Here is a 13,603-nt window from a genome sequence, read left to right on the forward strand (position 1 = left end):
TAGACAAATATGTAGGGCTTCTTTTTTTCATTTCCACAATATCTCAAAATTTAGAAATATCCTGGCTCAGAGTGACACTGAAAAACTAGTTCATGCATTTATTACTTCTTATTAGGATGTCCTAAAAAAAGAAACCTCCCTGACAATACTTCAGCTGATCCAAAATGCTACAGAAAGAATACTGACAGGGAGTAGAAAGTGAGAGCATATTGCGATCTCTTCAATGGCTCCTGTTACATCCAGAATTAAATTTGAAATCCTTCTCATCACATGCAAGGTTCTGAATAATCAGGCCCCATCTTATTTTAATGACCTTATAGTACTGTATCACCCCATTAGAGCACTTTGCTCCAGCAAAGCTCTGAAGTGAAGATGTAAGTACAGGCTCATGCAGTACTGTGGAAGACAGTTGAACCATTGGTCATTTCTTTATTATTTGTGAGGAAACTGGAAAATAGTTGCAGTGGTTTTTTTGAAAAATGGGAATTCATTATGTAAGGCAACAGTAGAGTTTGTACAATTCTAATGAGCTTGAAAGTCAGCATTTGCCTTGAACCCCTTTATTCTTCAACACAGACTGGACACTGAGGCAAGCTTTCTTGTAATTTCTTTAAGTGGTCTTTGGGCTTGTTGAAGGACATTCAAAGCTCTTCTTTGGATGCCTGCTGCCTTTTATTCTATTCTCAGTAAAGATGATCGCACACTACTTCAGTGATGTTAAGGTCTTGGTTCTGGGGAGGCTAATCCATGACTGATAGTGCTCCACTGTGTGTTTTCTGTTCAGTTATGCAAACTCTGATGGTACTTTTATCCATTCTTATCATCAATTTTGACAAAATCTCCAACATTACTGTCTGATATGTACCAAACCATGACAGAGCCTCCATGTTTTACAGATGGCTGTAGACATTCACTATTGTACCTCATTGTACTATTATATATATTGATGAATATTTGATCCAAAAAAGTTCTTAATTGGATTCATCACTCCATCTCTTGATTTCTGTCTCTGTGCTTCCCCTGTGTTCCTTGTGTCACGTCTCATCTAGTTATCATTTTATGTCTGTGCTTCTCCTGGTTTCAGTGTCAAGTCTGTCTCATGTTTCCTGTTTTATTTTGACGGTCTCGTGCTATGATAGTGTTTTTAGTCTCATTGTATGTGATTTCTCCCAGCTGTGCTCTCCTCCTGTGTCTCATTTCCTAGTCCTCCCTGTGCGTATATAAACCCATGTCATCCTCTGCTTGTTGCCAGATCTTCTGCAACCGCTGCATTTCCTATGTCTCATGTCACATGTCTCATGTCTTTAGTTTCTTTATACTTGCTTCTAGTTTCCTCCCAGTTTAGGCTTTGACAGTTTAGTCTTTGTCTTTCTTCGCTTTTGTTTGTGTTTTGATTCTGCCACAATTAAAGGCACGTTTCAGTTAAGTCCATTGCCAGTGTCTGCATTTGGGTCCACACTCTCTCTTCACTCCACAGTACTGTTTACTCGGTAAAGTTAATAAAAGTGTAATATCAATATGACGGTAAAATAAGGCTTATATTTAATTTGAAGTAGATTTATCTTGGATTGCTGTTTCTACCGCAGAAGCTGAAATCAAAAGGTTTCCTAAAAGTTTGGATGTGAGTCTAATGTAACATTAATAACCTCTGAGTGGCCTTTTGTGAAGTCACAGCCTAATCTACTCGATGCATAGCTACAAATCTTTCCCACCACTATCTTCAAAAGGTTTGGCTTTCTTGAAAAGCTGTCGTTTTTGAACATCACTGAGCAATGACATGTCTTATCAAAGCACTAAATGATTTAATGGGTTTTAAACTTTCCAACCTTTATATTCTGCTGATGGGAAATATTTGTGATATTTAGGTCATCATGCTTTATCATTGCATTTTCAGGATATGCTAGTTACACACTTGTCCGTGATAACAGTAAAATCTCTCAGCAGTTCTTCCTTTAACGAGCTGCTTCACTGAGGTCACTCTATTGAAATTTCTAGACTTAGCACAGCTTCCTTAGAGACAGAAAGCAATTTTATTTCGCAGGATTTTTACTGTGTATTTTCACTGAAAATGTGAAATCCCCATTTTATAGTAATACAAAATAAAATGTTAATGTTTGAAATAAATAAATACCAATTTTATTAGTCTACATGTGTACATATGAAAGATGGCAAACTACTAATGTTTAAAGTCTTGCTAAAATTATTATGGCTGAAAGCATGTAAAGCAAACTGTATTAAAGGTATGAAAAATTGCTGTTCTGTAAATTGTCTGATTTATTATGACGCATGATATTATCAGATATATAGGGCACAATTATTCTATAGGGAAAATAAGGCAGAACGCCTTTTAACTTCAAATGCATGTTAGTACTCAGTTGATTGTCTGATAAATACTATGTTCAGTGACACCCCAGTTTTGTCACACCAATTGTCAAAATGTACTTAAGTAGTTGCCAAATCATAGCTTTACCTCGTGAATCTCTAATCTTTCCTTTTGCTTTCACACATCTAACACAAGAGAGTGTGTATTTTTTTCAGATAACTCCCATTACATTGGTTACAACGGTACATTTATATGTTTAGACTCATTTTCATGTGATGCAAATAAATGTATAATTCCTGTACATGATAATGAATGGGGTTACATCTATTGATCATTTCATCTGCTTGTGCAGTGTATTTATGTATGTGTGTATGTAATTATGCATTGTTTATTCATTTATTTATTTATTCATTATATCATTTGATATATAAAGTTGCTACAAGCTAAATGCACTGGAATGCTGCTATGCAAATGTTTGGTTTTAGAAGGATTTTCCCTTTAAATTCTTGAGCTGAAAATATCATAGGGATTTTTTTTACATGATGATTCTCTGTGCTTTATAACTTCTCCAATCTTTGCTAAAAAAATTACTTAAATAATAATAATAATAATAATAATGGATTGGATTTATATAGTGCTTTTCAAGGCACCCAAAGCACTTTACAATGCCATTATTCATTCACTCTCACATTCAAATACACAATAAATTACATATATATATATGTATCTATATATATATATATATATATATATATATATATATATATATATATATATATATATATATATGTATATATATATATGTGTGTGTGTATATATATATATATACATACATATATATGTAATTTATTGTGTATTTATTATTATTTATAAAAGTGCCATTTAACCGGTATATATAAAATATATAATACATAAAAAAAATTCTCACAACATTATAATAGCAATCACACACCACCAACAACAGTAATAATAATAACAACAGTAATTTATAAAAAAAAATTATAATAATAATAATGATAATAATAAGGATCAACTGGTCCTGTTGAAGACACTCATAATCTTCATCAAATCTTCATGACGCAGTTACTGTTAATTCCGTTTTGCAAGTCGGGATTGGAAAATCCCATTCGTCTGAGGAATGTATAAAAACAGCGCATCTCAGATACAAGCCAAATCCTTCTGGCCCTGGCAGCCTTCAGCATCAGCGGAAACTTGACAAGTGCTTCCCAGCAGCGCACCATGCCCTCTATATTCAGTAAGTAATTTGCAGGCTGTGGTGCGCGAGTTTCCTGCGTATCTTCCTCTTTTCGTTCATTCATTCGTTCATTCTTGTTCTGTCTCCCCAAGCAGATGTGCACGTTTTCTCTGCGGTGATGCTGGCCGCTCTACTTCTCTGCGCTTCCGGCGCTCCGATTGAAGACGGAAGTGTGGCCGGTGACTTCTCAGGTGAAGAGACGGAGGAGGCGCAGATGTCCACTGTCAAGCCTTTTAATATATGGAGGTCACTCTTTGACTCAGCTCAAGAATACGAGAAAGCGGTAAGGGCCTGCTCATTAACTATGATTAACAGGTGTCATCAAGTCCGATTGGGGTTCCCTCGGACCCCTGGGATTCTAAAATACTTCCAGCCTATTTAAGTTGTATTTTAATTCTTTTCTATTAGTTTGAGCACCATTTCCAGACTCTGGAGAATCGCGATCAAGCTTTGGACTCCCACACCCCCGCCTCTATCCCGAAGCACTGCAATATTACCAAGTTCAGAAAGGTGAGAGCTCCTTTCTCTTTTTCTAATGCTGTCACTAACAAAGGTCGGAAGGAGGGGTTGGGGTTAGTTCGATAACTCGGGCTGTTCTTCTCTCCTTTGTGCAGGAGACTTGTCTCCAGACGCTGGCCAAGGGTCTGCTCATCTATTCGGTTTTACTCAAGCACGTAGAGAAGGAGTACCGCGGCAGTTTGAACTTCTCCGACGCTCCGTCAAACATCGGCACTCTGATCGACCTGGCCGGCATGGTCAAAGGAAAGGTGGGTTTGACACGCGTCTTTAACTATCCTCCGAGGAAAAGTCAAATTTGACTTTTCAGCAGTCTCTTGGGTATTTCCTGTCAGTAATGTTAGGAAGACAGATAAAGTAGATTTACTTCAGAAAAAAAAAACAATCCACTACATACAGATATTAAAAGTAAAATTCACAATAAAAGGTGACTTCTCTACCTTTAGCTGTCACAAAGCCCAGTAACAACATTTCTATTGTAAATGTGAGAGGAGCAGAAGTGATAGGTAGCACAAAATCTCAATTAAATACATCACCTCTCATACTACATCACTGTTTCACCAGAATGCCTGTTGTCTTAGTACTGTCACATTTTCACTTCTGCGTCCTGTTCCTAAATAACACCTCATTCTACCATCTCTTCTGACCCACAGATGAAAAACAGCAATCAAGTCACACCGCTGACCAGCAGTGAGGAGGAGCAGCTTCTCAAGGAGGTCAACAGCCCTGATCCTTACCACAGCAAGTTGAACGCCTACAGCATCCTGAGAGCCCTCAAAGCCTTCCTGAGTGAGGGGAAAAGAGCTGTTTGTAGAATGGAAAAGCAACTGAACCAATCAGCAGATACCAGTTGTTAAAAAGACGAATAATGCTCAAATTACATTCAGTTATGAAATAATAACTCAGGGAAAACTGGATGGTTTTGACACTCCTACTTTCTCAAGATCATAACCTCCTCTGGGTACAGCAGGCCCCACAGCAACATACTGTGTATGTAGAATCACCTGCTGTGCTATTCTTATTTATCTTATTTATCATTGGTAGAGATTATTTATTAGAGAAAAATCTATTGTGCAGGAGAAATGCAGTGTAAATACAATTTGCACTGTACTTGTAATTAGCATTTCTGGTGCTGATTACTATTTATTGTTAAAGAATTTTACAGTACAGTGATCTCTTATGTAACACAACTGACTTTATTTTTTGCATATGCTGAAATAAAAAAAAAATCATTTGCATAAAAAGCAAGGACTTATTCTTTCCCCAACTTTTCACACATTTCAACGCAGCAGCGCATTCTGCAAATGCATGAATCTTGACACTTAGATTTAGATCAGTCAACTCAACACATTTATACACACACATTTAAAGGTGGACGGAAAATGTTCCCGTTAATCTATGACTATGACTCATCATTACCATGTAAGATTGATACATTTGATATATCAAAACTTTATAATTGCTTAGTAAAATATTTGCTATCAGTTTCTTCTGCATGAAAGCGACTGGATTGTTTATATTAAGGAAGAAAAGAGTCGTTTCTTTGAGGATTTATTTTCAGAAATGTTAAATTACAAATAAAAACTAAGAAAAAAACAGGAAACAAACATCAGTGCTTCGCATTAACAAAAAATAACCCTCCAACTGATAGTCCAATCAGCGTGTATTTCAAGGGACAAACCTGTTCACACATCTCTGTACATGTACCATAGTTACAGACTACATGGAAATGGATAACATCCAATCAATACTTTACAGATAGTGAGAAACAATGTACAAATATCATCTGATCATTATTATTTTTAGAGGGGAAAGCAAAAGAAGTCCATTTCGTCCAGTCACAGGTGGGTCACATGGTTTGGTTGATGGTTAGGGATTGGTCGTGTGAAGATGTTCCTCAGCCCCAGAGCAAGCTAGAAGACAACAAAGAAAATCAATATTAAAACATCCTTGGAAATATGTTACTGACATAGTGAGGAAATAATAGTGTGATGTATTAACAGCATTGCCAAAATATATATATATGTATAAAAAAAAAACATGCTTACAAACGTTATCACAACTATCACTATGTAACTATGTTACATGGGCCTGTACAACAATTTTGAGTTGTACAGGATGTTGTTTAGCGCAGCTCAGCAGAATGCAGTGCATTTAAAAAACAAACAAACAAACAAAAAAAAACCCCACATCCCCCCATGGGATGAAACAGTTAACCCCCTTTTCCATTAGTACATACTTGGATCGACTCGCCATGGATCGGCCACGACTTGACTGGTTTTCCTTTATATTCAGTACTACGCAGCGTGTGTGGTTGTCATCACAGCAACGCATCAAAGCGTCCCGCGATGTAATTAACATGCAAAACAAAGGCTATTTAAAAGGTGGATGTCGAGGCAAGAATAAACCTACTGCTCGGTCCGTGGCTTTTTGTCAGACTCGGGGAACACAGTTGTTTCCATCGAGTGACGCTGCTGACCAGCCAATCGGTGGTATACAGTCTGATGATGTCACATTTTAATATGTGTTTGGATCGTTGGAACCCGGGCCAAGCAGGTACTTAAAAAAAACCCAGGTATTATGACCTAATGGAAAACCCTGTAAACCATGGCGAATGGTGCCGAGTCGATCCGAGTAGGTACTGATGGAAAAGGGGCTTTAAAGTCCTGGAAAACAAACAAAAAAAATTTACATCTCATGATTTTAAGATAATCCACTAAAATGCAAAATAGAGAATTTTGCTATCATACCACTTGTACATCATGTTTAAATGCTTTGCAGAACGGTGCAAAAGTCTTGTGCCGACTCTCATTTCTTTATATTTTGCTTCCAAGCAGCCAGACTTTCTTGTAACTTTTTTAAGTGGTGTAGAGCAACAGTTCTCCAAGTTTTTTGAAAGTCTTTTAAAGTCTTCCTTGGACATAGGTTGCTTTTTTCACTTATTCTCAGTGCCATCCCTGTACCTGACCAGCATCGTCATACATGCTAAAAAAGACACTAAATGTACATGTTAATTTCTAAAATATTGAAAACAATGACCACAGCTTAACTAAAGTCATAATTTCATATTGAATTATTTGCTTGTTCTCATATTTAAACAAAATCAAATCTCTATATAAAGTAAAAACAAACACACTGATATTATTAGCAACGGGCTGTTGAGACTGGGGAGGCGGAGGAGGCGCAACAAGCAGCTCAGTTTCTGGTAAATATAGGTTACCTTTTTTCCTGTTTATCTATACTGAGATAACAGACAAGCCGTACATGATGCAATAGGTTCTTAAAAAAAAAAAAAAGAAATTAAAAAAACAGAAATAAAAAAGATAAGAGATTCTTACAGGACTAAAAATAGCCTCACATCAGTATTCCAAGGCGGGTATTAAGACATCACACATCCTTTTCTCTTCAAGCTATCATTCAACTTTGTTAAATGGGCAGTTTTACTTAAAGAATGAACTGTTTTGACATATAATGTATTTTCATCCTTATGTACATGGTCTAAGTGTACATGAATAATCCCTACAATGACCCTACTTCATGAGACTGGACATAAATCTTGTTGGTCAGGAGTCCCCCCCCCCAAAAAAACCCGATGTATTATTTGACTTTGGATCTAGGAGTAGGATCAGAATCAGAATCAGAATCAGAATGGGTTTATTGCCAGATGTTGAGGTTTACAACATTAGGAAATTGCTGCAGTGCTTCAGTGCAGACAATAAGAATTAAAGTGCTATGTAGAAAGAAAGATATGTGCATGAGATATACATGAGATATATACATGAGAATAAGAATTATGAGTGCTACGTAGAAAGATATATACATGAGTGCAGGTGGTGCTTTATTTTATTACACATATCTCAGACCGATTCGTCTTACCTTAAGAAAGTAGGTTCAGGCATCCCTGGATCTGCTCCTCGTTTGAAACCTGTAAGTCAAAACCATAAATAAGAATTACGAGGTGATTCTTGTAAGGCACGCTCAAATGTACAAGACACCAACTAACAGTTTTGAATTTCAGTGCAGTCCTCGTGTGCAATATTTTTCCCCACACAAAACCACATTGTACCCCTTGAACATAACTTCTTTTGTACACTTTATAATGTGTAAATAACTCATGTAAAGTGCACTATTCTACTGCTCAGCTCCATACCATTTAGGTTTATTTTCACTTGAATGTTAAAGCTCAAATGAGTGGGGCTCGATTAGTGCTGAAGCGCTGGTGCACACATGACAGAGGAAAAGAGAATATACCGAAACTTTAAAGATGAGAAAAGAAATACGATGATGGCAAGATCTAAACATAAATCCCCCTTATTGAAAGCATTTTTTTGGGGGTGGGGGTGGTCCCTCAAATTTGGAGATATGAATTTGAGCACCGGTTTTACTCATATTGTGGTTTATAACTAGTTTCGAGCCACAGTGAGTAAAAATACTGTCCTGTTGAGAACTAATGAAGCAAATCATTTGCTACTTCAGTGATTACAGTGTGTCAGCAGAATGCAAACAGACCCAGCAAAACATCCTGCTTTCATTAAACTAGCTTAGATCAGATCATTCCACAAGCAGCAGAAGACTACAAATTCATATCCCCTGATATCAATACTTCTGCCTTCATTTAAAGTCAAGGAAGTAGTTGAGCCTGACGCAAGACATTCTCCAAAAAAAAGATAAGAGGATCCCAGAAGGCGAAAAATAGCCTCCTGTTACCACTCTCCTAATATCAAGGGTAAAACCTGATTTCTTTGGCTGTTTTGTTTAGACCCGTCAGGTGATCACTGTGTCTAAGTTTAATTACATACGGGTGTATCAGAATCTATCGTGGGGCGATCGTGGCTCAAGAGTTGGGAGTTCGCCTTGTAATCGGAAGGTTGCCGGTTCGAGCCCCGGCTTGGACAGTTTCGGTCGTTGTGTCCTTGGGCAAGACACTTCACCCGTTGCCCGGTGGTGGTCAGAGGGCCCGGTGGCGCCAGTGTCCGGCAGCCTCGCCTCTGTCAGTGCGCCCCAAGGTGGCTGTGGCTACAACGTAGCTTGCCAACACCAGTGTGTGAGTGTGTGTGAATGGGTGGATGACTGGATGTGTAAAGCGCTTTTGGGTCCTTAGGGACTAGTAAAGCGCTATACAAATACAGGCCATTTATCCAGTGCAAAGTCAGAGTGATTGTTTCCATGTGATAACAGAACACGTAGGTGTCCGGTGAAATCGTCACCAACTTTACAGCTCCTGTATGCTTCGACCCCTTCAGCACCCTCGCCTTAACCAATGTTTCTGATCCAGAGTGTCCTGATTTGAGCTAAGTGCAGGAAGGTATTCATTCGTGTGTGAAACCGGGATGGGCCACGTAGCCTTCAAATTACATCACGATATTTCAAGAAAGTTTTCCGTAACAAGATTTCTGAAATGTAGAAAAATTTTTTTTTGCTCCACTTGCAGCTTGCAGGCAGCAGCAATCACAAGTGGAAGCAAATGATAGACATTTCCCACTGAGCTGTCATTGATGACACACTTCCTAATCTGAAGTGTGAATTTATTAAAAGAAGGTGCCGATAGCATCCGCAGCAGTATTATGGTGCAACACCAGTGACACAGCCTAAGTTAAATGTAAGCACAAAAGCAGCCCGTGATGCTGATCCCCTACAACCCATCCAGAATTCGGGCTCCCACAGAATGTCTTCTGTATGCCACACAGCCAATCAATTACAGACGCTCCTGGCATCAAGAGGCCACATCTAAAGGTCAGTCTAAGGTTTGCCAGTGAACATCTAAATTATTCAGAGAAGGTTTAGGAGAAAGTGGTGTGGTCGTCAACTCGACCTGCTGTGTTTGGAGGAAGAAAAATGTTGAGTATGAAGCAAAGAACACCATCCCCACAGTCAGGCACAGAGGTGGAAACATTATGCTTGGGGATGTTTTTCTGCCAAGGGTACAGGACAACTTCACTTCATTGATGGTCCAATGAACAAGGCCATGTACTGTAAAATCATGGAAAAGAACCACCTTCCCTCAGCCAGGACACTGAAGATGAGTCGTGGGTGGGTCTTCCAGCATGACAATGACCCAAAACATTCTGTCAAGGCAACAAAGGAGGGGCTAAAGACGCATATTAAGGTCATGGAGTGGCCTAGCCAGACTCCCCCACTGTCAAGTCCTGCTTTTCCACCATGTAACTACTTCAGTTTGTTTCACAACACCACTTGCTCTTCCTGTCTTAACTAGTGATCGCTCCAGCAGTGCTGTAAATGGTTTTCCATTTGGGTGGTACATCACCAGCTGCTAGTATCTCCTTTGTAGCCTCGTAGTGCATATCGACTATGTTTTTGCCTCAAGTGGTGAAACACGTTTGCCTCTTTCAGTTTTCTTGTATCTTTTGCAAAGATGTTGGAGGCTGTTGAAGTAGCCCCATGTTTAGGCACCAAATTGTCATCAGAGGCTGACACACAACTCTTGCTCTTGCGTAATATTATCTGACACAATATATGTGGTATAGCCATAGCGTGAAAACATTCATCATTTAATATACTAGTTTTTTAACTTGCTTGAAATATATAGAAAATGGTGGTAACCCAACAGCAGCATGTATTTAATTTAAAACTATTCTTCCTCAAGTAAATGAGTTGCACATGCAGAAAAGGCTCAGCAAGAGGGAAATGAGAGAAAGTGTGACATCACTGTTGGTGTTTCCAATATACTGAGAGGAATCTCTTAAGGCGTATGGTCACACATGCACAAGTCTCAACTTCCCCCACATAATCCAAACCACAGCCATGCAAAAGTTTCAACTTCCCCATCAAAGCTCCCAAATACAGTGATGCACAGGTCTTCCCCAACACTCCTTCAAACCACAGCCAGCTATTTCAGGATCACAGAAATGTCTGAAGAAAAACTGTTTTGAATCTACTACCACAGGGACGTGTTACCCGTAAGGCACACAAGGTCACAGTTTACATCACTAAAGCAGAAGGGAACTCAACTCGCATAGTCAGCAAAGTGCTGCAAACAGAATGATATGCATTTGTGGCGGAGGTGGGGGCACAACATGGGAATCCTAGCATGTTAGCATAAACTTAACTTTCAAAATAAGAGTGAAGGGACTGTCCACAAATTTAAAAGAATAAAAATTAAAAAAAAATATGAGTCAGAAAATATACCAGGGGTCTGTTAATTTACTTGGGCAGGCCACCCAATCAACTCTATGTGTGGTAAATGCCATGATAAACCATCATCCTTCCCTTTTTCTAAAAACCTCAAGTAGGGTTCCACCGCTGGCGTTATGTTTGCGAGTGGGCAACAAATAAGAGCCAATATTGGCCTATACCAGATATATCAATATCAGTAAACTTGCCGTTTTGGGCAATTTTGAAATCTTATTGATTTACATACAGACAAGCGATGTGTTTTGGGTCTTCTTGTAAGATAAAGAGATAACCTTTCGCCTTTAAAATTCAGACCCCGTTTTGTTGCTGACTGCTTGAGGGCTTTTGGGTTGTTGTTTTAAAAAAAAAAAAAAAAAAAAAAAAAAAATCGCTCATATTTTCTTGGCCTGCTTTGCTTTAAAATTCAGAAGAGACATTTATATTTATATTTATATACGGCCTATGTGAATATATGTTACACGTGTTTAGAGCAGCTCTACATCTCCATACCTACTTTTCCTGCCTTATCAGCATTGGTTTAAAAAAAACCCAAAAAAACCCACCAAAGGCTACGTTCACACTGCAGGCGAAAGCGCATCAAATTCGACTTTTTGACCCTATGGGACCCATATCTGATCATGGTATAATAGTTTGAACAGCACAAATCTGATATTTTCAAATCCGACCTAGGTCACTTTCGTGTGTGGTACTGAATCCGATACATATCTGATGTTTTAGAAAGTGACTGCTGCTTGAATGGTCGTGTCACATTACATCCGTCTTTTACGTCACTGACACAAGACAGACGCCAATTATCGGCGCCGGAGAAGCGCCCGAACACTTCCTGACCATCTAGTGTAGATGTTAGTGAAACTGTTGGGAAGACAACATTGGAGAAACGTTGTTTTATTTGTACTGTATAATCTGCAGATTCTGACAGAAATCTGCAACTATCCTTTGAAGCACCGCTCCTCACTAAAACAGCAATAGGGATAATTATTAGGCCATATGTAAATAACTTTATAATTTAAAGCAAAATTAGGAAACATAAAGTCCGAAACAAGTCTTTATATTTAGGGCCATCAGTCAAACAATACTGTTTGGTCTGGGTCTAAACAGAGCGTGTTGTGTGTGACGTCTTCTTTTGCGCATGCGGGCCGCTTGAGGGTTCACACTAGAGCACGTTTTCTGTCACATTTTATTTGTAGTGTGAACAACCAGACTAAAAAAAAATCGGATTTGATAAAAAAAATCGGAATTGAGTATTAAACTAAACTACGCTTCAAATTTGATAAATGTCGTCATTAATTTCCTCTGACTTTTGCTATTTGGCTTCCACCACGATAAAAATCTCTCTCTGTACTTCAAGAACAGCTTCCCATCTCAAATCTCTGTTTTCGGCATTATTCATTTGCTTATTACCCACCTCGTACCAGAAAGCCTAATTTCTGATGTTCAATACTGAAGAGAGACATATTTTTTTATAATTATGTAATATTGCAGAATATTTTAAAGGTTATCTGCTATAAAAATCCAGGCCAGGAAAATCTCCTTCATGTTTTTCTGTTTTATTCTCAGTTACTTTGACACAAAGGTATCTGCTTTAATGCTCACGCCTCTGATAAAGTCTCACATGTATCAGTACTGATAAATGATCAGAATTATAATATTTCTGTCTATCTGAGGCAAAACTGATTAGCCATACAAATCCATAGCATGAGTTCATGCTACAGGAGTTCCTCTACAACGTACAGCAAAGCCATAGCTGATAGACTAGAGACACTTCAGTTTTTTAAAAATAAAACTGGGGCTCGCAACATTTTATTAATCATGTTATGTTTGATATGCTGTTTTAACGAGGGCCCCAATACAACACGTCAACCTCACCGGGACAGAAGAAAATACAGTTTAATGCTAAGAAGCTGCGCTAACCGGTTAGCATTAGCATCATCTCGCCGCATACCCCTCACTCCTATTCGGATACTGACCGAGGTACAGCACGGTTGGAATAAAACCCCATCGGATGACAAACTGGCCGCACTGGAACAGCTGCTGCAGCCGCTGTTTGCTCTCTTTGCTCAGTTTAGCCATGTTATGATCCCGAACAGACAGTCTCGTGCTGCTTCCAAGGGCAGGAAAAAGGAAGTGACGTTGAAGAGCTAAACACTTACCTTCTCCAGCTGTCATAGGACGCCTCCTTGTGGATGGGCGTGTGGCGGCGGCTGGTTGGAGTTTACATGCTAAACTGCCACACTTTAAGTTTAGAAACAGATAGCATGTTCTCGATGAGATGATTTTACTGATTATGCCAGTTTTCTTTAAGCGGATTTGGCTTTAATTAAAGCCAAAACTTTATTAAGTCAATAAGACCGTTTAAC

The 13,603-nt window shown here is 38.7% G+C and overlaps 2 protein-coding genes across 2 annotated transcripts; one reads left to right on the forward strand and one right to left on the reverse strand.

The window, feature by feature from the left end:
* Window positions 1–3,562: 3,562 nt before the first annotated feature.
* On the forward strand, window positions 3,563–4,997 carry LOC308384046 (interleukin-6-like; the record flags this gene model as incomplete). Its single annotated transcript, XM_080862356.1, has 5 exons — window positions 3,563–3,578; window positions 3,674–3,861; window positions 3,987–4,088; window positions 4,193–4,345; window positions 4,748–4,997. The coding sequence occupies 5 exons, from the start codon at window positions 3,563–3,565 to the stop codon at window positions 4,949–4,951; spliced, it is 663 nt and encodes a 220-aa protein (XP_080718482.1). The 3' UTR covers window positions 4,952–4,997.
* A 272-nt stretch (window positions 4,998–5,269) lies between these two features.
* tomm7 (translocase of outer mitochondrial membrane 7 homolog (yeast)) lies at window positions 5,270–13,371 on the reverse strand. The gene is made up of 3 exons (XM_080863893.1): window positions 13,214–13,371; window positions 7,971–8,019; window positions 5,270–6,007 (listed from the first exon to the last, which is right to left on the reverse strand). The coding sequence occupies exons 1-3, from the start codon at window positions 13,314–13,316 to the stop codon at window positions 5,992–5,994; spliced, it is 168 nt and encodes a 55-aa protein (XP_080720019.1). The 5' UTR covers window positions 13,317–13,371; the 3' UTR covers window positions 5,270–5,991.
* Between the last annotated feature and the right edge of the window lie 232 nt (window positions 13,372–13,603).

Source organism: Rhamphochromis sp. 'chilingali', assembly GCF_963969265.1.
Source record: "Rhamphochromis sp. 'chilingali' genome assembly, chromosome: 17".
NCBI classification, from domain to species: Eukaryota; Metazoa; Chordata; class Actinopteri; order Cichliformes; family Cichlidae; genus Rhamphochromis; species Rhamphochromis sp. 'chilingali'.